This window comes from Mytilus galloprovincialis, chromosome 1, assembly GCF_965363235.1.
Source record: "Mytilus galloprovincialis chromosome 1, xbMytGall1.hap1.1, whole genome shotgun sequence".
Classification (NCBI taxonomy): domain Eukaryota; kingdom Metazoa; phylum Mollusca; class Bivalvia; order Mytilida; family Mytilidae; genus Mytilus; species Mytilus galloprovincialis.
Genome location: NC_134838.1, coordinates 39,656,533 through 39,684,079, shown reverse-complemented (window position 1 = coordinate 39,684,079; position 27,547 = coordinate 39,656,533). Strand labels below are relative to the sequence as shown.

General features: G+C 34.4%; 1 protein-coding gene across 1 annotated transcript in view; it reads right to left on the bottom strand.

The window, feature by feature from the left end:
- Positions 1 to 27,547, bottom strand: part of LOC143074047 (uncharacterized) — a 45,361-nt gene that overhangs the window by 5,869 nt on the left and 11,945 nt on the right. The window contains exons 7-17 of the mRNA XM_076249601.1: positions 26,869 to 27,191; positions 26,112 to 26,386; positions 24,985 to 25,196; positions 19,720 to 19,882; positions 18,231 to 19,382; positions 17,598 to 17,789; positions 16,465 to 16,709; positions 15,154 to 15,476; positions 14,408 to 14,682; positions 13,662 to 13,873; positions 321 to 483 (exon numbers count right to left, since the gene is read on the bottom strand). Of these exons, the coding sequence (XP_076105716.1) occupies positions 321 to 483; positions 13,662 to 13,873; positions 14,408 to 14,682; positions 15,154 to 15,476; positions 16,465 to 16,709; positions 17,598 to 17,789; positions 18,231 to 19,382; positions 19,720 to 19,882; positions 24,985 to 25,196; positions 26,112 to 26,386; positions 26,869 to 27,191 (3,535 nt within the window). The remainder of the gene's footprint in view (positions 1 to 320; positions 484 to 13,661; positions 13,874 to 14,407; positions 14,683 to 15,153; positions 15,477 to 16,464; positions 16,710 to 17,597; positions 17,790 to 18,230; positions 19,383 to 19,719; positions 19,883 to 24,984; positions 25,197 to 26,111; positions 26,387 to 26,868; positions 27,192 to 27,547) is intronic.

The following is a 27,547-nucleotide window of genomic DNA, read 5'->3' as shown; positions in this document are numbered from 1 at the left end:
ATAAGAAATGAAAAGGTTAATGAATAACAAAAATGCAATCGACTATTGCCAATATGATGTAAGAAACCTTTTTAAAAGCATACTTTGTACGTACAAAAGCACCTTTTTTTTGCAGTGAATGAAAATTCCTAGGTTTATAAGAACTAAAAATACATTTAATATAAATATATATAATGCGTCCGATACACTTTTCTTTAAATAACATAAAAAAGAAAAAAATATTTGTATTTACTTAATGCTATTAAACTGATTGAGACAAAATTTTCTTTACAATTGGATATGACTTTTGTATGCATAAAAACTTTTCATAATAAACTTACTGGAATTCTTAGTACAATCATATATTCCAAAGTCGTTTGCTGTACAACATTCATCTTCTTCACAGATTTTCGTTGCCTGCGTAGTTACCAAGTCAAAACTTCCATTTACCAAGTCACATCTTTGTGACACAATACAGTTACCTTTTGGATATGAATCGCCTACCTACAATGATATAAACAATGAACATAAATTCCGATTCAAAGTGGCAGCATCCACAAAATTTAGGTTTTAATGTGATCATTGAACATCCGTATTAAGTTATTGATAAAATGTAAATATATTGTATGTCATTTTTAGGATTCCAAAGAAACATAATTACAAGTAAACCAATATTTTTCGGTATTGATAAGACCATAGTTCATTAGTTGTGTATGAATGTGTATTTTATTACAAAGTATATTCGAATTATATACGTTTCATTTGTGGAACAAATATTTTCAATTAATGCACATGTGTGAACTATAGCTACTTCACGTATCTCACGACTTTACATTTCAATTGAGCAAACAAACTCTTCCCAGATTCCTAAGTTCAAAAACACATAACTCCTTCTAAAATCAACTGATATTTTTTTGTGGATATAGATATAGAAAGATGTGGTATGAGTGCCAATGAGACAACTCAATGAGATAAGGATATTCTTATCACAAGCAGAAAACCCTAGCCGTATTTGGCACAACCTTTTTCAACTTTTGATCCTCAGTGCTGTACAACTTTGTACCTTTTTTTATTACTTTCGAACTTTTATATCTGGGCGTCACTGGTAAGTCTTGTGTGGACAATGCGCGTTTTTGGAGTATTGAATTTTAAACCTGATGCATTTTTATTATCTATTATTCATGTGTTTCTTTGCCTAATACTTCACCTATTTATTTGTATTGTAGTCCTGTAATATTATGTTGTCATTTTAATGTTATATTTAACATTGCCATTAAAGTGCGAGGTTTGATAACTATGTACACCACTGGGTCGATGCCACTGCGGTAGGACGTGTCGTCCCCGAGAGTATCACCAGCCCAGTAGTCAGCACTTCGGTGTTGACATGAATATCAATTAATATGTGGTCATTTTTTTTTTATAAATTTCCTGTTTACAAAACTTTAATTTTTTCGAAAAACTAAGGATTTTCTTATCCCTGGAATAGATTACCTTAGCCGTATTTGGCACAATTTTTGGGAATTTTGGATCGTCAATGCTCTTCAACTTCGTATTTGTTTGCTTGATAAATATATTTGATATGAGCGTCAGTGATGAGTCTTGTGTAGACGAAACGCGCGCCTGGCGTACTAAATTATAATCCTGGTACCTTTGATAACCATTTGACATACCACATAACCAGGTTCAACCCACCATTTTTATCTTTAAAAATGTCCTGTTCCAAGTCTGGAAAATGGCCATTGTTATATCATAGTTCGTTTCTGAGTGTGTAACATTTTTACTTTGTGTTTCCGTTGTGTCGTTTGTTTTCTCTTATATTTGAGTGTGAATTCACATTACTATAAGACGTGTCACGGTACTTTTCTATCCCAAATTCATGTATTTGGTTTTGATGTTATATTTGTTATTCTCATCGGATTTTGTCTAATGCTTAGTCCGTTGCTGTGTGTGTTACATTTTAATGTGTCGTTGTTCTCATCTTATATTTAATGTGTTTCCCTCAGTTTTAGTTTGTTACCCCGATATTTTTTTTTTGTCCATAGATTTACGAGTTTTGAACAGCGGTATACTACTGTTGCCTTTATATATAACATAACTTTCAATCAACTAATTTTTGACATCCTTAAATTTGCGTAGTGATAATTTCACCTTTACTACTTGAAACTCTTGATGTCAAAAACAAAAAAAACAAAAATACCGAACACCGAGGAAAATTAAAAACGGAAAGTCCCTTATCAAATTGCAAACTTCTTAAAGCTATTACAATCCAATTTTGTTTAGATAAACACGTGCTATCAATATTAAGGAATAGAACTATGTACTGTAACACCTGTGCATTTTATTAAGTTATATTAATAAAAATACCAAATATAAGTCAACCTATTAACAAAAATATGAATATCGCAAAAAGAACCTTAAGGTTTACTTAAATACATTTCATTCGTATTTTGATTACAAAATGTACTTGATCATTGAAAATAATGCTATATCACGGTTTTTATGGGAAAAAACATCAAGTTTGCCTGTTTGAAGAAAAATGTATTGAGTAACAAGAGATGGACAACGCATGCATTATACGGTTATTTGAGGAAAACAATGTCAACATTGAAAGTGAAACAAAGGTAAATCATTCGATGACTGATTCGATCCACCATTTTTTTCTTGTACAGGTAAAAACTATGAGATACATATACTTTTAATCTATAAAATAGAATTAAACAGACCTACAAAAGTCCAATGGCACAAGTTGACTTAATCTGTTTATATCTGTATTTATATTAACATCGCTTATATGGTAATCTCAGGTCAATTCGATAGTTAATTAGATGGAGTATAGACTAAAATACACACGAAACGATACTACATATTATCGACCCTATGCTCTGTAAACTGCTTACTTTAGATGGACGTCAAGTTGGTTACCTATTCCCTATTCCCTATTCGTTACCTATTCCCTATTCCCTATTCGTTACCTATTCGTTACCTATTCCCTATTCCCTATTCGTTACCTATTCGTTACCTATTCGTTACTTATTCCCTATTCCTTATTCGTTACTTATTCGATTTTTAATATCCTTCCCCCTTTTTAATTAAGTCTCCCAAACAAAGTTTGGAGACTTATTGTTTTTGCTCAGTTCTTATTATTTTTATTATTCTTCTTCTTCCTCTTCTTCCTCTTCTTCTTCCGTCACTTTAAAAATGAACTTGTCCGCAGCATTTCTCCAAAACTACTTGTCAGATTTACTTAGGGTTTCATAAAATGTTAGACTAATATGTCTAGGTGAGCTATCAATCGTTCATCTGTGCATTGGGTCTATTAAGGGGTATTTTTTTTTGGGGGGGGGCAGAAAGAAGGGAGGGGTTTACTATAGAACCCTATGGGATTTTATTTTCTAAAATTTTCAAATTAATATAACTTGAACACTGTAAGTGATAGATACATGCAGTCTTCAGAAATGATTAAAGGACAATAAAACTAATCACCTGAAATATAGGGGAGTCCCTGGGGGGTCATCCCTACCCCCTTCAATTCGAGAATATGCTTTTAACTTGTAAACGGTCCAGATCCCCACCCCTAAACCATATATATTATTGTATGGGACAATAAAACTAATCAAATGAAATTAAATGGAAGTTCCTGGGGGTCACCCCCACCCCGTTTAATTTGAGAATGTACTATTATCTTGTAAATGGTCCAGATCCCCACCCCTAAACCATATATTTTCTTGTAGGGGACAATAAAACAAATGAAAAGAAATAAAAGGAAAGTCTCTAGGGGGTCACCCCACCCCCTCTTGTTTGAAAACTTATAAACGGTCAACATCCCCACCCCTAAACTATATGTATTCTTGTAAGGGACAATAAAACTAATCAAATGAAATTAAATGGAAGTGCCTTGGGATCACCCCCACCCCGTTCAATTTGAGAATGTACTTTTATCTTGTAAATGGTCCAGATCCCCACCCCTAAACCATATATGTTCTTGTAGGGGACAATAAAACAAATGAAATGAGATAAAAGGGAAGTCCTGATTGGGTCATCCCACCCCCTCTTGTTTGAAAACTTGTAAACGGTCAACATCCCCACCCCTAAACCATATATATTCTTGTAGGGGACAATAAAACAAATAAAATGAAATGCAGGTAAAGTCCCTGGGGGTCACCACCACCCCCTCCTGTTTGAATACTTGTAAATGGTGGAGATCCCCACCAGTAAGCCATATATATTCTTGTATGGGACAAAAAATCAAATCAAATGAACATGGGACCATATGAATTGCGAGTTATGGGAGCTTTGTTTGGGGGACTTCGTAACAGCATCCTGTTACAATTACTTCTTGTTGTTTATACTCTTATATCTGGTAATAGTTCTAAATTTGTTGAGGCAAAATGATCTTTTTATGACCTATTTGTATGTGTTTGTGCTCAACCGAACCTTGTACTTTATGTTCGATACTCATTTGTTCCTTATTTGATTTTTATACGTTCTACCTTTTAACTGCTTTATGTCCGTATGTTTGAAGATGGATCTTGGTTCGAAGGGATGAAATCACCGTGTTAGCGCTTGCATAAAAAAAAAGATGTGGTATGATTGCCAATGAGACAACAACCCACAATAAACCAAAATGACACAGAAACTATCAACTATAGGTCAATGTACGGCCTTCAACAATGAGCATAGCCCAAACCGTGTAGTCACCTATAAAAGCCCCAGATATGACAATTTCAAACAATTCAAACAACAAAACTAACGGCCGTATTTCATATACAAAAAAATAAACGGAAAACAAATATGTAACACAAAAACAAACGATAACTACTTAATTTCAGGCTCTTGTCTAGGGACAGGCACATACTAACATAATGTGGTGGGGTTAAACATGTTAGCAGGGTGTACATCGTTTCGGAGCATGCTATTACCTTGTTTAATTCGTTCCATCACTCGCTTATAATTCGCTTATAATACGTGTATCATACGTTGCACCTTTTAAAACATGATTTTCAATTGTTTTGTTGTCTCTGGTGGTAGATTTGGGTTCTTAGAGGTGATATAACTCTATAAGCGCATATGTACCCGTTCCAGCGCTCGGATAATACCCTGTTAAATATTCGTTACTTATTCGCTTTTAATACGTTTGTTGTACGTTGCACCTTTTAGAAAAGGATTTTCAATTGTGTTCATATCTCTGGTGGTAATAATGTGTTCTTATAGATGAAATATCCCTATTAGCGCGTATGTACCCGTTCCAGCGCTCGGATAATACCCTGTTACTTATTCGTTCCTTATTCGCTTTTAATGCGCGGGGTAAGTATACGTTGCACTTTGAAATAAATCGTTTTTTTAATTGTGTTCATGTCTCTGGTGGTAACAATGTGTTCTTAGAGACGAAATGACCCTATTAGAGCGCATGTACCCGTTCCAGCGCTCGGTTAATACCTGTTACCTATTCGTTACTTATTCGCTTTAAATACGTTTGTTGTACGTTGCACCTTTTAGAAAAGGATTTTCAATTGTGTTCATATCTCTGGTGGTAATAATGTGTTCTTATAGATGAAATATCCCTATTAGCGCGTATGTACCCGTTCCAGCGCTCGGATAATACCCTGTTACTTATTCGTCCCTTATTCGCTTTTAATACGTTTGTTGTACGTTGCACCTTTTAGAAAATGACTTTCAATTGTGTTCATATCTCTGGTGGTAATAATATGTTCTTAGAGACGAAATGACCCTATTAGAGCGCATGTACCCGTTCCAGCGCTCGGTTAATACCTGTGACCTATTCGTTACCTATTCGTTACCTATTCACTTATAATACGTTTGTTGTACGTTGCACCGTTTAGAAAAGGATTTTCACTTGTGTTCATGTCTCTGGTGGTAATAGTGTGTAATTAGAGATGACATGACTCTATTAGCGTGCATGTACCCGTTTCAGCGCTCGGTTAATACCCTGTTACCTATTCGTTACCTATTCGTTACCTATTCGTTACTTATTCGTTTTTAATACGTTTGTTGTACGTTGCACCTTTCAGAAAAGGATTTTCAATTGTGCTCATGTCTCTGGTGGTAACAATGTGTTCTTAGAGATGAAATGACCCTATTAGCGCATATGTACCCGTTCCAGCGCTCGGTTAATACCCTGTTACCTATTCGTTACCTATTCGTTACTTATTCGCTTTAAATACGTTTGTTGTACGTTGCACCTTTAAGAAAAGGATTTTCACTTGTGATCATGTCTCTGGTGGTAACAATATGTACTTAGAGATGAAATGACCCTATTAGCGTGCATGTACCCGTTCCAGCGCTCGGTTAATACTTTGTTACCTATTCGTTACCTATTCACTAAAATACGTTTGTTGTACGTTGCACCTTATAGAAAAGGATTTTCAATTGTGTCCATGTCTCTGGTGGTAACAATGTGTAATTAGAGATGACATGACTATATTAGCGTGCATGTACCCGTTCCAGCGCTCGGTTAATACCCTGTTACATATTCGTTACCTATTCGTTACCTATTCACTTATAATACGTTTGTTGTACGTTGCACCTTTTAGAAAAGGATTTTCACTTGTGTTCATGTCTCTGGTGGTAACAATGTGTAATTAGAGATGACATGACTCTATTAGCGTGCATGTACCCGTTCCAGCGCTCGGTTATTACCCTGTTACCTATTCGTTACCTATTCGTTACTCATTCGCTTTTAATACCTTTGTTGTACGTTGCACCTTTTAGAAAAGGATTTTCACTTGTGCTCATGTCTCTGGTGGTAACAATGTGTTCTTAGAGATGAAATGATCCTATTAGCGCATATGTACCCGTTCCAGCGCTCGGTTAATACCCTGTTACCTATACGTTACCTATTCGTTACCTATTCGTTACTTATTCGCTGTAAATACGTTTGTTGTACATTGCACCTTTTGGAAAAGGATTTTCACTTGTGTTCATGTCTCTGGTGGTAACAATGTGTAATTAGAGATAAAATGACCCTATTAGCGTGCATGTACTCGTTCCAGCGCTCGGTTAATACCCTGTTACCTATTCGTTACCTATTCGTTACCTATTCACTTATAATACGTTTGTTGTACGTTGCATCTTTTAGAAAAGGATTTTCAATTGTGTCCATGTCTCTGGTGGTAACAATGTGTTCTAAGGGATGAAATGACCCTATTAGCGCGCATGTACTCGTTCCAGCGCTCGGTTAATACCCTGTTACCTATTCGTTACCTATTCGTTACTTATTTGCTTATAATACGTTTGTTGTACGTTGCACCTTTTAGAAAAAGATTTTCATTTGTGTTCATGTCTCTGGTGGTAACAATGTGTTCTTAGAGATGAAATGACCCTTTTAACGCATATGTACCCGTTCCAGCGCTCAGTTAATACCCTGTTACTTATTCGTTACTTATTCGCTTTTAATGCGCAGGGTATACGTTGCACCTTGAAATAATTGTTTTTTAATTGTGTTCATGTCTCTGGTGGTAACAATGTGTTCTTAGAGATGAAATGACCCTATTAGCGCGCATGTACCCGTTCCAGTGCTCGGTTAATACCCTGTTACCTATTCGTTACCTATTCGTTACTTATTCGCTTATAATACGTTTGTTGTACGTTGCACCTTTTAGAAAAAGATTTTCATTTGTGTTCATGTCTCTGGTGGTAACAATGTGTTCTTAGAGATGAAATAACCCTTTTAGCGCGTATGTACCCGTTCCAGCGCTCGGCTAATACCTTGTTACCTATTCGTTACTTCTTATTTCAAGGTGCAACGCATATCACGCGTATTTAAAACGAATAAGGAACGAATAAGTAACAGGGTACCAGTCGAGCGCTGAAACGGGTACATATGTTCGATTAAGGTTATTTCACCTCTAGGAACCGACAGTTACCACCAGAGACACAAAAATATTTCTTTTTAAAGTGCAACGCATTACACACGTTTTAAAAGCGAATAAGGAACGAATAAGTTACAGGGTATCACTGAGCGGTGAAATGGGTACATATGCGCTAAAAGGGTTTTTCAACTCAGATCAGAGAACACATAATTACCACCAGAGACGTGAAAGCAATCGATAATCGATTTATTTCAAGGTGCAACGTATACCACGCGTATTTAAAGCGAATAAGGAACGAATAAGTAACAGGGTATCAGTAGAGCGTTGAAACGGGTACATATGTTCTATTAGGGTTATTTCACCTCTAAAAATCGACAGTTACCACCAAAGACACAAACGTATTTCTTTTTTTAAAGTGCAATGCATAACACACGTTTTATTTTTTTAATTTAAACATATTTATTTATAGTGGATTGGGAAACAAGTTTTGCAACTTATATTTACCCCTTTCCACTTTTCGGGTGCGAGTGCTGCCTTGTAGCGACATCAGCCTACTCTTTTTCGAAATCTACAAGGGTGTCTTCAACGTGCAAGAGATATGGCTCTCTCTTAACACGGGTCAGCCATTTATAGTCCCCTTCCGATGGACTATCATCGTTTCCTGAAGACCATAGTCGCAAATGGTGTCAAGGGAGAGCCGAAAATTGAGTTCCTGAAATTTTCATCCCGAACGGGAATCGAACCAGGAACCATTGTGTTAGTAGCCCGATGCACTAACCGCTACAACACGTTTTATAAGCGAATAAGAAACGAATACGTAACAGGGTATCAGTGTTGCGCTGAAACGGGTACATATGCGCTAATAGGATTTTTTTCACTTCAGTGAACACACAATTACCGCCAAAGACGTGAAAGCAATAGATAATCGATTTATTCCAAGGTGCAACATATACCACGCGTATTAAAAGCGAATAAGCAACGAATAAGTAACAGGGTATTAACTGAGCGCTGGAACGGGTACATACGCGCTAATAGGGTCATTTCATCTCTAAGAACACATTGTTGCCACCAGTGCCATGAACACAAGTAAAAATCTTTTTCTAAAAAGTGCAACGTACAACAAACGTATATAAAGCGAATAAGTAACGAATAGGTAACGAATAGGTAAAAGGGTATTAACCGAGCGCTGGAACGGGTACATATGCGCTAATAGGGTCATTTCATCTCTAATTCCACATTGTTACCACCAGAGACATGAACATAAGTGAAAATCCTTTTCTAAAAGGTGCAACGTACAACAAACGTATTTAAAGCGAATAAGTAGCGAATAGGTAACGAATAGGTAACAGGGTATTAACCGAGCACTGGAACGGGTACATATGCGCTAATAGGGTCATTTCATCTCTAAGAACACATTGTTACCACCAGAGACATGAACACAATTGAAAATTCTTTTCTAAAAGGTGCAACGTACAACAAACATATTATAAGTGAATAGGTAACGAATAGGTAACGAATAGGTAACGAATAGGTAACGAATAGGCAACAGGGAATTAACCGAGCGCTGGAACGGGTACATGCGCGCTAATAGGGTCATTTCATCTCTAAGAACACATTGTTACCACCAGAGACATGGACACAATTGAAAATCCTTTTCTATAAGGTGCAACGTACAACAAACATATTATAAGTGAATAGGTAACGAATAGGTAACAAAGTATTAACCGAGCGCTAGAACGGGTACATGCACGCTAAAAGGGTCATTTCATCTCTAATTACATATTGTTACCACCAGAGACATGAACACAAGTGAAAATCCTTTTCTAAAAGGTGCAACGTACAACAAACGTATTTAAAGCGAATAAGTAACGAATAGGTAACGAATAGGTAACAGGGTATTAACCGAGCGCTGGAACGGGTACATATGCGCTAATAGGGTCATTTCATCTCTTAAAACACATTGTTACCACCAGAGACATGAACACAATTGAAAATACTTTTCTAAAAGGTGCAACGTACAACAAACGTATTAAAAACGAATAAGTAACGAATAGGTAACGAATAGGTAACGAATAGGTAACAGGGTATTAACCGAGCGCTGGAACGGGTACATGCACGCTAATAGAGTCATTTCATCTCTTATTACACATTGTTACCACCAGAGACATGGACACAATTGAACATTCTTTTCTATAAGGTGCAACGTACAACAAACGTATTATAAGTGAATAGGTAACGAATAGGTAACAAAGTATTAACCGAGCGCTAGAACGGGTACATGCACGCTTAAAGGGTCATTTCATCTCTAATTACATATTGGTACCACCAGAGACATGAACACAAGTGAAAATCCTTTTCTAAAAGGTGCAACGTACAACAAACGTATTATAAGTGAATAGGTAACGAATAGGTAACGAATAGGTCACAGGTATTAACCGAGCGCTGGAACGGGTACATGCGCTCTAATAGGGTCATTTCGTCTCTAAGAACATATTATTACCACCAGAGATATGAACACAATTGAAAATCCTTTTCTAAAAGGTGCAACGTACAACAAACGTATTAAAAGCGAATAAGTAACGAATATTTAACAGGGTATTATCCGAGCGCTGGAACGGGTACATATGCGCTTATAGAGTTATATCAACTCTAAGAACCCAAATCTACCACCAGAGACAACAAAACAATTGAAAATCATGTTTTAAAAGGTGCAACGTATGATACACGTATTATAAGCGAATTATAAGCGAGTGATGGAACGAATTAAACAAGGTAATAGCATGCTCCGAAACGATGTACACCCTGCTAACATGTTTAACCCCACCACATTATGTTAGTATGTGTCCCTAGACAAGAGCCTGAAATTAAGTAGTTATCGTTTGTTTTTGTGTTACATATTTGTTTTCCGTTTATTTTTTTGTATATGAAATACGGCCGTTAGTTTTGTTGTTTGAATTGTTTGAAATTGTCATATCTGGGCCTTTTATAGGTGACTACACGGTTTGGGCTATGCTCATTGTTGAAGGCCGTACATTGACCTATAGTTGATAGTTTCTGTGTCATTTTGGTCTATTGTGGGTTGTTGTCTCATTGGCAATCATACCACATCTTTTTTTTTTTATGCAAGCGCTAACACGGTGATTTCATCCCTTCGAACCAAGATCCATCTTCAAACATACGGACATAAAGCAGTTAAAAGGTAGAACGTATAAAAATCAAATAAGGAACAAATGAGTATCGAACATAAAGTAAAAGGATCGGTTGAGCACAAACACATATAAATAGGTCATAAAAAGATCATTTTGCCTCAACAAATTTAGAACTATTACCAGATATAAGAGTATAAACAACAAGAAGTAATTGTAACAGGATGCTGTTACGAAGTCTCCCAAACAAAGCTCCCATAACTCGCAATTCATATGGTCCCATGTTCATTTGATTTGATTTTGTGTCCCATACAAGAATATATATGGCTTACTGGTTGGGATCTCCACCATTTACAAGTATTCAAACAGGAGGGGTTGGTGGTGACCCCCAGGGACTTTACCTGCATTTCATTTTATTTGTTTTATTGTCCCCTACAAGAATATATATGGTTTAAGGGTGGGGATGTTGATCGTTTACAAGTTTTCAAACAAGAGGGGGTGGGATGACCCCATCAGGACTTCCCTTTTACCTCATTGTATTTGTTTTATTGTCCCCTACAAGAACATATATGGTTTAGGGGTGGGGATCTGGACCATTTACAAGATAAAAGTACATTCTCAAATTGAACGGGGTGGGGGTAACCCCAAGGAACTTCCATTTAATTTCATTTGATTAGTTTTATTGTCCCTTACAAGAATATATATAGTTTAGGGTGGGGATGTTGACCGTTTACAAGTTTTCAAACAAGAGGGGGTGGGCTGACCCCCGAGGGACTTTCCTTTTATTTCATTTCATTTGTTTTATTGTCCCCTACAAGAACATATATGGTTTAGGGGTGGGGATCTGGACCATTTACAAGATAATAGTACATTCTCAAATTGAACGGGGTGGGGTGACCCCCCAGGAACTTCCATTTAATTTCATTTGATTAGTTTTATTGTCCCTTACAAGAATACATATAGTTTAGGGTTGGGGATGTTGACCGTTTATAAGTTTTCAAACAAGAGGGGGTGGGGTGACCCCCTAGGGACTTTCTTATTATTTCATTTCATTTGTTTTATTGTCCCCTACAAGAAAATATATGGTTTAGGGGTGGGGATCTGGACCATTTACAAGATAATAGTACATTCTCAAATTGAACTGGGTGGGTGTGACCCCCAGGAACTTCCATTTAATTTCATTTGATTAGTTTTATTGTCCCCTACAAGAATATATATGGTTTAGGGGTGGCGATCTGGACCGTTTACAAGATAATAGCACATTCTAAAATTGAACGGGATGGGGATGACCCCCGGGGACTTCCATTTAATTTCATTTGATTTGTTTTATCGTCCTATTCAAGAATATATATGGTTTAGGGGTGGGGATCTGGACCGTTTACAAGATAATAGTACATTCTCAAATTGAACGGGGTGGGGGTGACCCCCAGGAACTTTTATTTAATTTAATTTGATTAGTTTTATTGTCCCATACAAGAATATATATGGTTTAGGGGTGGGGATCTGGACCGTTTACAAGTTAAAAGCATATTCTCGAATTGAAGGGGTAGGGATGACCCCCCAGGGACTCCCCTATATTTCAGGTGATTAGTTTTATTGTCCTTTAATCATTTCTGAATACTGCATGTATTTTTCACTTACAGTGTTCAAGTTATAGTCATTTGAAAATTTTAGAAAATAAAATCCCATAGGGTTCTATAGTAAACCCCTCCCTTCTTTCTGCCCCCCCCTCCCAAAAAAAAAATACCCCTTAATAGACCAAATGCACAAATGAACGATTGATGGCTCACCTAGACATATTAGTCTAACATTTTATGAAACCCTAAGTAAATCTGACAAGTAGTTTTGGAGAAATGCTGCGGACAAGTTCATTTTTAAAGTGGCAGAAGAAGAAGAGGAAGAAGAGGAAGAAGAAGAATAATAAAAATAATAAGAACTGAGCAAAAACAATAAGTCTCCAAACTTTGTTTGGGAGACTTAATTAAAAAGGGGGAAGGATATTAAAAATCGAATAAGTAACGAATAAGGAATAGGGAATAAGTAACGAATAGGTAACGAATAGGGAATAGGGAATAGGTAACGAATATGTAACGAATAGGGAATAGGGAATAGGTAACGAATAGGTAACGAAAAGGGAATAGGGAATAGGTAACGAATAGGTAACGAATAGGGAATAGGGAATAGGTAACGAATAGGTAACGAATAGGGAATAGGGAATAGGTAACGAATAGGTAACGAATAGGGAATAGGGAATAGGTAACGAATAGGTAACGAATAGGGAATAGGGAATAGGTAACGAATAGGTAACGAATAGGTAACGAATAGGTAACGAATAGGGAATAGGGAATAGGTAACGAATAGGGAATAGGGAATAGGTAACCAACTTGACGTCCATTTACTTTAGACTTTTTATAGTTCGGATAATTGTTGACATTGTTATGAATAAAATAAGATAATTTGAGTCAAATCGGTGACCATGAATTTGACAGCTAATGCCCCTTTAAACGTTTATTTTTAAAATAATATATGACAAACAATTATCACGAGAAATAAAAAAAAATGTTTTCTAATAACAAAAAGTATTTCAATATTTACTATTAACTTGAAAGGCAAACGTTTGGTTATTAGTTCAAGACCGATATATTTCTGCAGGTTTTGTTCATACGTTCAATTGCTTTTAAAAAGCACGAATCAAAGTAACACTTACTGCTAATTTTGATGATATGCCTTCAATTCTTAGATCACATGACCCGCAATTGTCAATAAAAACACATTTACCGCCATTCAAATATGTTTTATCTGGACATGTGCAACCGTCAACAGGTGTATCTTGACAATTCTGTGTAGATCTTGGGTTCTCACATGTATTGGTACAGGAAACGGACGTATAATACACGAACTCCCCTGTGCAATTTAGAGCTATAATATGCAATGGTAGATTTTATTATTTGTTGATAAATTATAAGCATAAAAGAGAAACGAAAGATACCAAAGGGACAGTCAAACTCGTAAATCTAAAACACACTGACAACGCCATGACTAAAAATGAAAAAGACAAACAAAAAACAGCACACATGACACCACAGAGAAAACTAAAGAATAAACAACACGAACCCCTCAAAAAAACTAGCGGTGATTTCAGGTGCTCCGGAAGGGTAAGCAGATCCTGCTCCAAATGTGGCACCCGTCGTGTTCTTCATGTAAGTATGTAAGTAAAAATTTGGGGACGTTATATTCGAAAAATATGACGGCATAGTGGTCAAAAACAATTGCAACATTTCAACATGAGGGTAATTTCTGTTCTCGAAGCAGGTCTTTTTAAATCAAAAGAAATATTCGCTTTCGGTTTTGAGCCTATATAATGAAAAGCTTGTCTACAGAGATGTCAAGCACATGTCTGTCTGCGTCATTATTTTTTTGGCAAACATTTTCTTTTAACAGTTAAAAACTTACGACACATTTTTGAGGTTCTCCATTTCACCATATATCCATGTTGACTACATTCATATGCTGTATGCTGTAATGTTGGACAATGGGCATTTTCGTGATCAGAGAAGCAAACATCAAATTCACAACTAGAGAACATCTTGGAAAAATCTACTTTCTTTGATTCTTTACAAATCTTAAATGGACTGGATTTTGACATAAGGTACCAGCAACGATCATCCTTCATAGCTCGTACTTTGTCTTTTAGCGAACATTTACTTTGGTCATGAACACCAACTAAACTGTTGAGAAGATGTAACATTAACACGATGCCAGGTATTTAATAACTTTACCAGATGACCACTCTATCAAAATATTAAATCCAAAACTATATACTCACTGTTTCAATCGCTTTTAATTGCTTCGTAAAATATCAAATCAATATATAATCTCTAAATATTTTCAGAACTTGAAATCTTATACGTGATGTTCACAATATTCGTTTTGTAAAGAAATATTAAAGTCAATGTAATTCTACGTCAACGAGTACTAATACAGCTGTGACGAACAATAAATTAAGAGGAAAAGTTTACTGTACAAAGTCATCAGTATGACAGTGTTTATCTATTCACTTGATGTGTTTGAAGTTTTAGATTTTACCATTTGATTAGGGACTTTTCAATTTTACTCGGAGTATTTTTCTATTCTATTTTTCACTTAAACATGATTAAGATATTAAATGCCAAATAATAAAAATTCCCTGAAAATCTTACTTAATTAATGGTTGTTCACCAGATATCGAATCTTTGAAACTTTTTGATACGCCTCCGTTGTCAACCCATTCCTTCTCAGAAACAACTGTTACGGACTTGGTCTGGTAGTCATCTTGTTTATTCCCATTACAGTTTCCACAAAGACCAGTTAACTTTCCAGCAAAAAGATTTTTAGAAACCTTTACGTTGATCATGTGATCACCATCAAACTGGACGCGTATGTTACATTTGGAATGAATTGCTGTGATGAAACTACCACTTCTCGTTATCTCTATTGAGCTGTTTATCAATAAAGTTGGTAATTTTATAGCAATACCATTTAACTGAAAAATATGTTAAACATAAATGGTGTGCATTTTTACTGAATATGAATATTCGAATATTTTAAAAGTGCTCCTTTTAGAGATTTTTGATTATGTGTTGTACGTTTCTTAATGTAAGTCTTCGGATGTTTAGCATGTTTCTTTCTACATAACTGAGAACGTTGTTAGTGGCTAGCTTACTATTTATTATTCATTCCTATTATAGCAATATTATCGCGAGACAAGTGACATGATTCTGTTTTTTTTTATCAACTTTCAATTGACATGTAGCCATTTTCTAATACTAGTATAAGGTGTTTGTTAACATTTTGTGGTAATGTTTGAGTAATCACTAAAAACGTTACAGACTTTGGAGTTGGTTTTGGCATAAAATCTCTGTATAAGAGTTTACCACATATTTTCCCAATTTGCATTATGAAAATCTTGTCCACACTGACTCACACGTGTAATCATTGAATGAGAATTACAAGTAATTCAAGAATTGAAGATAAGCTCGACTTTTATGAGATAACAGCATTTTCAAGACAGCAAAAGAGAAATATCACAAACACAAAAAACAAAAATAAAAAACAATCACAGAAAGAGAATTTCTTTGCAATAATGACAAAGAGATGTTGATGTCTTTAATAATTGACTGATCATACCAATTGCTGTTTTATAGAAACTTCTTCAAACATGTTTTGAGCGTGTCAATTCATTTTTACGCATTTATCATTTGCAGAAGTCTGGCACTACAGAAAAGCTGGCATACATATATTGATGCAATGTTGACTCTCCAAATGCTTCTTCTATCGTATATGTTTACCGTGTGTGCATGGATTTGATCTGTAAAGGCATTAAATTGACGTTACTTTTAACCCAACATTTTTATATTTTCTCCGCCATGAAAACATGCATCTTTCTTTAAATCACAAACAATACTAGTAATTGTGCAACTGAGTAACGTGGTTATAACATTTATATGTTATAAATTAGAAAAAAAGCTTACTAAAGTAATGTCATTTTGTAGTATTCGAATTGAGGTATTCCCAATAAAAAAGTCAACTAATAATGTGGAGTAATCATGCATGTAGCCATATCTTTTCTTGTCTTTCGTTTCAACTTCAAAGAAGCATGGGTCAGTAGGTATTGTAGACTCCCACATGGTATATAGAGAGGTTCTAATAAAATGCACATCTGCACCATCTGAAGTGTAGTAATGGAGTCCACCGTACCTTGAACAAGTGCAAAAACCTGAAAATTGCAATAACATATTGACAGAAAATAATATAAAACAATAAACGATTACAAGCGTTAGTGTTTGATCATTGTTGAAGGCGTAGTAGAAAGCTGTAGCTGTTCACGTCCATATCGTTAGTGTTTGGTTGATATTTGTTTCTTTTGTCATTATTCTACATTGTAATAGTCAAATCGGGGAGACTGAAATCCATCGGTTGTATTTGGCAGCGATTTCTATGTTATTACTCACTAAACCAACATTTATTAGCTCTGATTCCTTTCACGGATTTGGCTATACTTTTTGGATTATAGCTCTTCATCTTTTATATAAGCTTTGGATTTCAAATATTTTGGCCACGAGCATCACTGAAGAGACATGTATTGTCGAAATGCGCATCTGGTGCAAGAAAATTGGTACCGTTAATTTTATTATTAGTTCATTGGTTTAATTCTTTTGAATAGTGTCGTATATTTCCCAAGCTCTCAATACTTTAAAAAAAACTTTATAAAAATGATAAAATATATGAATACCAAGAAGACAACTCACCATCAGAAACCAAATGACGAAAACTAGCAACTATAGGTCAACGTATCGCCTTCATTATGAACAAAACCGATGGCACATAGCAAGGTAAAAGGCCGAAAATAATATGTTTAACTATACGGCATTGATTTGATCATTTTTAATGGCCAAACGGTTGACTGCAAATGTTCACATTCCTTTTAATTGATTTTGAGCTCCATTTATTGTATTTACCACTATACAACATTTGCAAACATTCTTATTGTATTAACTATCATACAACATTTGCATAATTTTCAAAACACAAGGAAACCGAGGGTAAATAAAAATCAAATGACCGTTTTTCAAATTATATTAAAGTTGGTTGAGTAAATACTTACTTGTACATATATTGGTATTGCAATCTTCAAATATTATATCCTTATCAAGTCCGGTACAATTTTTGCCACCATGCACAGGTCGAGGTTTCGTACAATTTCTATACCGGATTCTCTCTCTCGTACCTCCACCACAGCTTCGGCTACAATGAGTCCATTCTGACCATGATTTAAATGATGACCACTCGCTAGCTACTATAAATAATGATCAAAGTCATATTACAAAGACTTCTGACGTTCGAGCATACCTATAATATTTACACATGTTAAAAGCTGTAAGAAAAAAAACCAAATTTTCCGTTAGCGACAATTTTAGAATAATAGAGCTTTGAAAAGTGCTTGTTATTCAATTTTCGAATATCATTTAATGAGATGAATTTAAAAAAAGTACACAACATGTATTCCATCCTTAATTAGAGCAACTGTTATAATTTCCTTAACAAAATTAAAATTATTTGATAAAGGAGTTAACGAAATGTTCCGTTTCCCATATGTCACAAGCTCCATTAAATTTTTTTTAAAAAAAATCATGATTTCAAAGTAAACACATTCTGAATAGAAACATGCAATCTGTTTTTGAAAATGAATAAGTAATACAAAATAAATCAAAACTAGCTAGGTTCTTTTTCAATATACCTGATTCTGATACATCTTGGGGGATTGTAAACATATGTAGCGTAGACGATCTAGTTCTCTGTTTTGTGTGGTCTGTGATAAGAGAATATGGTGTTGTGTTAATTTTTGAGGCTGCGTCTATACCAGACATATCTGTCGTTGTACTCAATGTTATATTATTTGTTTTAAATGTTGACATAGCATTAAGCTGAACCTTTTCTTTTGAACTTATCGTGGTTTCACCTAGAGTGTTTGAGGTGAAGTTATAATTTGTAATCCTAACCGAATCATTTGTTGTTTCATATTGGTTTTTCTGGTTTTCATCTAGATTGACAGAGGTAGCAACAATAGTTTCTATTCGTTGGTTCTCTGTCGGTAAATTAAAACTGTGTGTTGCATTTTCGTGTCCTTTTGTATTTTTTTCCACTGGAGATTTTCTATTGACAAGAGTCGTTTTTGTTGTTATTAACTCAGTCAGAGCTCCTTCAAATGTTAAAGACGTTTGTTGAGTTGAAAAACTATTTGACTGTTGTGTCGTAGTTGCTTCTAATGTTTGATCCTCAGTTATGTTTGAAAAATTTCCAGTAGTATTTTTTGCTTGAGATGTCGAGTACTTGGTTGAGTGTTCTTGTAGAGTGCTTGTTACAGGGGTAAATGGCGATAACGTGTCATTCACTGTAACATTATCTTCTTTTGAGGTCGATTCTGCTTCCTTTTTTTCTGTTACTGATTTAGTCAAATTAGATGGGGTTGTTCCTACAAGTTTTGTTCTGAATGTGGTTGTGATTGCAGTGTTTCTAAAAACGTCAAATTCTCTTGTAGTAATTTTGTCTGTTGTTGCTTTTGTAGACATTTCTTGATCATATTGATTCGTTAATCTGTCTTTTGATGTGAATGGATTTGCTATCGTAGTTTCTTGACGAACGATTTCAGATGTTTTTAAGTCGTTAGATATTCGCTTTGGAACAGATGCTGTGTTTACATCAGTATATGCCTTATTGGATACATAGTTCTGTGTGGCCTGAGTAGAACTTGAATTTGGAATACTCTCTTTTGATTTCACCGAATTATCTGGTTTTCCATGTAACGACTGTCTTTGTGTTACTTGTTTGCGTATCACTAATAAAACATTTTGATTTTTCGACTGATTTGGTTTTGTCTCTGTATCACATGCTATAAGAAATGAAAAGGTTATTGAATAACAAAAATGCAATTGACTATTATATTTTTTGCAGTGAATAAAAATTCCTAGGTTAATACGAATTAAAAATACATTTAATATAAATATATATGATGCGTCTGATACACTTTTCTTTAAATAACTTAAAAAAGAAAAAAATATTTTTATTTACTTAATGCTATTAAACTGATTGAGACAACATTTTCTTTACAATTGGATGTGTATGCATAAAACTTTTCATATGGTTTAACATAAATGGATGAGGACCATTTATTACAATATTGTCTTTGAAGACCGAGCTGATTGTCAAAGTGCACAAAATAAACTTACTGGAATTCTTAGTACAATCATATAGTCCAAAGTCGTTTGCTGTACAACATTCATCTTCTTCACAGATTTTCGTTGCCTGCGTAGTTACCAAGTCAAAATTTCCATTTACCAAGTCACATCTTTGTGACACAATACAGTTACCTTTTGGATATGAATCGCCTACCTACAATGATATAAACAATGAACATAAATTCCGATTCAAAGTGGCAACATCTACAAAATTTAGGTTTTGAGGTGATCATTGAACATCCGTATTAAGTTATTGATAAAATGAAAATATATGTATGTCATTGTTAAGATTCCAAAGAAACGTAATTACAAGTAAACCAATATTTTTCGGTGTTGATAAGACCATAGTTCATCAATTGTGTATGAATGTGTACTTTGTTACAAAGTATATTCGAATTGAATACGTTTCATTTGTGGAACAAATATTTTCAATTAATTTACATGTGTGAACTATAGCTACCTCAAGTATCCCACGACTTTACATTGCAATTGAGCAAACAAACTCTCCCCAGATTCCTAATTTCAAAAACACATCACTCCTTCTAAAATCAACTGATATTTTTTTTGTAAATATAGATATAAAACGATATGGTATGAGTGCCAATGAGACAACTCTAAATCAAAGTCACAATTTATAAAAGTAGACCTTTATAGGTCTAGGTACGGTCTTCAACACGGAGCATAGGCTCATGCACATCTGATATATTCTGTTTCTATTATCTTCATACTTCTGCTGTTTGGTTTAAGGTGAATTGCGTTGACACACTATAGCAGTAGTATTTTTAGGTCGAAATACTAAGAACACAACTTATAGAAAACGATTTGAATGACATTTTCTTGTCGATAAGCACATTTGCAGAGTATGTTCATTTAATCTACAATATATAAAAAGTTACAAAAATAAATATGACAGACACGAACCAACGACAAAAGAGAATCGAAAAAAACCAAGGGGTATTTAAACTCATCCTTCGAAATCAAACTGACAATAACATGACAAAAAACGAAAAAAACAGACAGTACACAAAACACAGCAAGATTGAGCAACATAAACAAAACCAAAAACTGGGATGTTCTCAGGTGCCCCAGAAGAGAAGGTAGATCCTGCTTCACATGTAGCAACCTTTGTGTTTCTCATGTTAATATATATCTGTGATAAGGCTAATTTGGTAGGTCACATTTGGGAAAAAGAGGACGGAATAGCGGTTACGACAGTTGTAACATATTTGCCTTTTTTTAAACATATATAACATAAAAGAGGGACGAAAGATATCAAAGGGACAGTCAAACTCATAAATCTGAAACAAACTGACAACGCCATGGCTAAAAATGAAAAAGACAAACAAACAACAGTACACACGACACAACATAGAAAACTAAAGAATAAACAACACGAACCCCACCAAAAAACTAGGGGTGATCTCAGGTGCTCCGGAAGGGTAAGCAGATCCTGCTCCACATGTAGCACCCGTCGTGTTGCTTATGTGATAACAAATCCGGTAAATAGTCTAATTCGGTAGGTCACATTCATCAAAGGGAAAGGCATTGTAGTTACGATGTAAGGAACATATCCGATATCATTTGTGAAACGGTTATTCCATAACAGTCAACCAACTCGTGATGGCGTCCGTAAAATTTACGAAGGGATGATTTCAACTTCACCTTTTGGAACTCTTGGTTTAATAGGTTCCTTGTGAGCAGCAACCCTCTATCAAGAAAATCATGATAGGAAATGCAAGCACTGGAATATCGTATCAATTGGGAGATATATACCTCGTATGTAGGTGCTGCTGGAATGTTGCTACTTAGAAATGGAAAGTTCACAATTGGAAAGCTAAAATCATCTCTTTTGTCGTAAAGTTTTGTTTTCAACCGACCCTCATTGTCAATTTCTAGATGTAAGTCAAGAAATGAGGCCGACTTAACTGTATTTGTAGTATCCTTTATCTCTAACTCGATTGGATAGATGCGTTCCACATAGTCACCAAATTTTGAATTATTTAGTGAATGAACATCATCTATATAGCGAAAAGTAGAGTTAAAGGATATTGCTAACTTCTTATCTTTCTTTCTAAGAAGTTCCTGCATGAAGTCAGCCTCATAATAATATAGAAACAAGTAGGCAAGTAAGGGGGTACAGTTTGTTCTCATTGGAATGCCGACAGTCTGTTGAAAAACACGTCCTCCGAATGTAACAAATATGTTGTCAATCAAGAAATCAAGCATCTTGATAATATCAGTTTCAGAGAATTTTTTGTTCGAATCAGAGTGATCCTTTACAAAGTAGGATTTATCCCACCCTAAGACAAGATACTTGTATCTACGTTGGCCATTCTTTTTTTACGAAGCAAAGCAATACCAACTCTTTCAATTTGTCTTTTAGTTTGGAATGTGGAATACTAGTGTACAGAGTAGAAAAGTCAAATGTTTTAATACTGTTACAAGAAGAAAGAGAGTTCGATTGTATGTACTGTAAAAGATCTTTGGAATTTTTAAGTATCCACATCTGATTCACTGCCCCTCTAGAATATGCAGTTTCACAATAACTTTGAAGCTCGTCTTTGATTGCTGATAAAATAGATGTTAATAATTTAGAAAGAGGTTTAGTGGAGCACTTGGAAGACCCAGCAATATACCGTTGTTTGTAAGGACACTTATGTAGTTTAGGTATCCAATACAGTGATGGCAGATCCAGTTCTTCATCTTTGGTTGAAATTCCAAAGGAACACAGAACAGACCTATGATTATCCAGGATTTCTTCTTTGGTAAGTGTCGTGAGGGTATATGTTGAGTTTCCAAGTGAATTGTCAATACCTAATTCGTTTATCAAGCAGTTAATGTAATGAGTTTGACAAACAAAAAACGATGTTGTTTGGGGCTTTATCTGCGGGGACAACAACATAACTTTCAATCAACTAATTTTTGGCGTCCATAAAATTTGCGTAGTGATTATTTCAACTTTACTACTTGGAACTTTTGATGTCAAAAGTAAAATAACAAAAATACCGAACACCGAGGAAAATTAAAACGGAAAGTCCCTTATCAAATTGCAAACTTCTTGAAAGCTATTACAATCCAATTTTGTTTGGATAAACACGTGCTTTCAATAATAAGGAATATGTACTGTAAAAAGTAAAATCACAAAAATACTGAACTTAGAGGAAAATCAATTCGGATAGTCCATAATCACATGGCAAAATCAAATAACAAAAAACACCAAAAACGAATGGACAAGAACTGTCATATTCCTGACTTGGTACAGGCATTTTCAAATGTAGAAAATGGTGAATTAAACCTGGTTTTATAGCGCTAACCCTCTCACTTTGATGACAGTCTCATCAAATTCCGTTATATTTACATTGATGCGTTAACTAAACAGACACAATAAATAAAATAGTCAAAATATGGGAACATCAGTCATCATCGTATAACAATTTTAAAAGGAACAATTTAACAGAACACAAAAACATCTATCTACAAACACATTCATTGATTTGTGTGTCTGACGTCAGAAAATTTTATACATCACATAGATTTGTCGTTCAATGTGCATACAAACAATTTTAAAATTTACATGTAACAATAAATTTCAGAAACTGTAACACCTGTGCATTTTATTAAGTTATAGTAATAAAAATACCAAAAATATGTCAACCTATTAATAAAAATATGAGTATCACAAAAAGAACCATAAGGTTTACATAAATACATTTCATTCGTATTTTGATTACAAAATTTACTTTATCATTGAAAATAATGCTATATCACGGTTTTTTATGGGGAAAACATCAAGTTTGCCTGTTTGAAGAAAAATGTTTTGAGTAACATATGTAAACATCCTGCGTATGACAGTTGGTGAAAACAACCGAATTGGATAAAAAAATTCAAATGTTGGGGAAGAAATGCGTCATTAAACAAAGGTAATTTTCCCTGAAAAAAAAAAAACAAAAGTTAAATTCACTTTGAACCAATGTTGTCAAAATCATCAAAAAAGAGAGAAGATATCGAGCAACAATCTTAAGTGATTAGTTATTTCCAAACAGACAAAATTTCAGGGTTAAATAGAAACATTAAAAAGAAGTAGAGTTCACAAAAACCTTCACAAAAAAATAATAATTGCGCATTTCGGACTCTTTTAAAAACAAAACAATAAAGGCGCAAATTTATAGGAATTGCCAGCAGTTTGTGCTTAATTTTAATAACTGTTGATTAATGTTCTAACTATGTTTATAAGTCATAAGTCGTAAACATCGATAAGTCGATTGTTTAACACTTTATATTGGTCACCACTGTGGTCATAAACCCTTGGTTAATATAAATAATATAACCTTAAAATATGACCTGATAGAAAAGCTGAAAAAAACACTAAATATTCGGTTAACAAAATAAACCAGATTTGAATGTAAAGACGAAACATCTTAAAGGGGCACTAGCTACGAGATATATAAAAAATCTAAAGTATAATTTGTTTTTGTTCAATCAATAATGAAAGTGACATAGTGAAATAATAATTCGCTTTTAGTAGCCAAAATGGTTCAATTTTGTCAAATTATGATAAATAACATTGATAATGAATTATTCACTTGCAAGTAATCAATATTCATGTGAACTTCAGTTTAACCCGTTAACTAGAGATGGACAACGCATGCATTATACGTGTCCTGATTAATTAAGGGAACGAATGTCAACATTGAAAGTGAAACAAAGGTAAATCATTCAATGACTGATTCGATCCACAGGTAAAACGATGAGATACATATACTTTTAATCTATAAAATAGAATTAAACAGACCGATAAAAGTTGACTTAATCTGTTTATATTTACATTTACATCGCTTATATGGTAATCTCAGGTCAACTTGATAGTTAATTAGATGGAGTATAGACTAAAATACAAACGAAACGAAACTACATATTAACGACCCTATGCTCTGAAAACTGCTTACTTTAGACTTTTTATAGTTGGGATAATTGTTAACATTGTTATGAATAAAACATAAGAATTTGAGTCAAATCGGTGACCATGAATTTGACAGCTAGTGCCCCTATAAACGTTTATTTTTAAAAATAATATATGTCAAGCAATTATCACGAGAAATTAAAAAAAAAATTGTTTTCTAATAACAAAAAATATTTCAATATTTACTATTAACTTGAAAGGCAAACGTTTGGTTAAGAGTTCAAGACCGATATATTTCTGCAGGTTTTGTTCATAGGTTCAATTTCTTATAAAAGCACAAATAAAGAAACACTTACTGCTAATTTTGATGATATGCCTTCAATTCTTAGATCACATGACCCGCAATTGTCAATAAAAACACATTTACCGCCATTCAAATATGTTTTATCTGGACATGTGCAGCCGTCAACAGGTGGATCTTGACAATTCTGTGTAGATCTTTGGTTCTCACATGTATTGGTACAGGAAACGGACGTACTATACACAAACTCCCCTGTGCAATGTAGGGCTATAATATGCAATGGTAGATTTTATTATTAGTTGATAAATTATAAGCATAACATGTTCATATAATGCGTATAATAAGAATTCTTTGTGTGCGAAGGAACAAGCTATGTGATCGAAATTTCATTTTAAAAAGGTGAGCTTAAATATATATATTTCTATATTTGTTTTCATGTTTGAATTTCCTCGTGCATGTCTCTGTTTGTATAAGACGAGTTTAGTTTAAACATATTCATTTATAATGAATTGGGAAACAAGTTTTGTAACTTATATTAACCCCTTTCCACTTTGCGGGTGCGAGTGCTGTCTTGTAGCGACATTAGCCTGCTCTTTTTTGAAATCTATAAGGGTGTCTTTTACGTGCAAGAGATATGGCTATCTCTTAACACGGGTCAGCCTTTTATCGATGGACTATCATCGTTTCCTCAAGACTAACAGAGAACAAAACTGACGGTTTGAAATATCAAAAGTTGCGAAAATAAATATAACAGACATGAGAGTTGAAAGATACCAGCTACCTTATAGATAGAAATCGGCTACCTACAATGATTGAAACAACTAGACCCCTTGCTCCCTTTTCAAAACAGAAATGATATACTCTTCTACGGAAATGTAAACATAATTATATTGTCTTTTATTTGACAACTGTCGTGTTCTTCATGTAAGTATGTAAGTAAAAATTTGGTGACGTCATATTCGAAAAATATGACAGCAAGCATTGTGGTAAAAAACAATTGCAATATTTCAACATGAGGGTAATTTCTGTTCTCGAAGCAGGTCTTTTTAAATCAAAAGAAATATTCACTTTCGATTTTGAGCCTATATAATGAAAAGCTTGTCTACAGAGATGTCAAGCATATGTCTGTCTACGTCATTAATTTTTTTGGCAAACATTCTCTTTTAACAGTTAAAAACTTACGACAAATTTTTGAGTTTCTCCATTTCACCATATATCCATGTTGACTACATTCATATGCTGTATGCTGTAATGTTGGACAATGGGCATTTTCGTGATCAGAGAAGCAAACATCAAATTCACAACTAGAGAACATCTTGGAAAAATCTACTTTCTTTGATTCTTTACAAATCTTAAATGGACTGGATTTTGACATAAGGTACCAGCAACGATCAGCCTTCATAGCTCGTACTTTGTCTTTTAGCGAACATTTACTTTGGTCATGGACACCAACTAAACTGTTGAGAAGATTTAACATTAACACGATGCCAGGTATTTAATAACTTTATCAGATGACCACTCTATCAAAATATTAAATCCAAAACTATATACTCACTGTTTCAATCGCTTTTAATTGCTTCGTAAAATATCAAATCAATATATAATCTCTAAATATTTTCAGAATTTGAAATCTTATACGTGATGCTCACAATATTCGTTTTGTAAAGAAATATTAAAGTCCATGTAATTTTACGTCAACGAGTACTAATACAGCTGTGACGAACAATAAATTAAGAGGAAAAGTTTACTGTAGAAAGTCATCAGTATGACAGTGTTTATCTATTCACTTGATGTGTTTGAAGTTTTGATTTTGCCATTTGATTAGGGACTTTCCGTTTTCAATTTTTCTCGGAGTATGGTATTTTTTCTATTCTACTTTTTACTTAAACATGATTAAGATATTAAACGCCAAATAATAAAAATTCCCTGAAAATCTTACTTAATTAATGGTTGTTCACCAGCTATCGAATCTTTGAAACTTTTTGATACGCCTCCTTTGTCAACCCACTCCTTCTCAGAAACAACTGTTACGGACTTGGTCTGGTAGTCATCTTGTTTATTTTCATTACAGTTTCCACAAAGACCAGTTAACTTTCCAGCAAAAAGATTTTTAGAAACCTTTACGTTGATCATGTGATCACCATCAAACTGGACCCGTATGTTGCATTTTGAATGAATTGCTGTGATGTAACTCCCACTTCTTGTTATCTCCATTGATTTATTTACCAAAACAGTTGGTAGTTCAATAGCAATACCATTTACCTAAGGTGGAAGTACGACAAGCAGTTGTGTGAATTACAAAGTAAACATACAAAAAAAATTCAGAGTTCGTTGCACAACTTTCTCAAATAGGGTTTTTGCCATCTTTATTGAAAACTATGTATATCTGTATATTCATTTAAGGAATGACTGTAATATTTGTTCTGTCCGTGAAGATGTAAATAGTTATCAAAGGTATTAGGATAATAATTTAGTACGCCAGATTCGCGTTTCGTCTACATAAGACTCATCAGTGACGCTCATATTAAAATAGTTATAAAATCAATCAAGTACAAAGTTGAAGAGCATTGAGGACCCAAAATTCCAAAAAGGTTGAGCAAAATACGTCTTCGGTAATA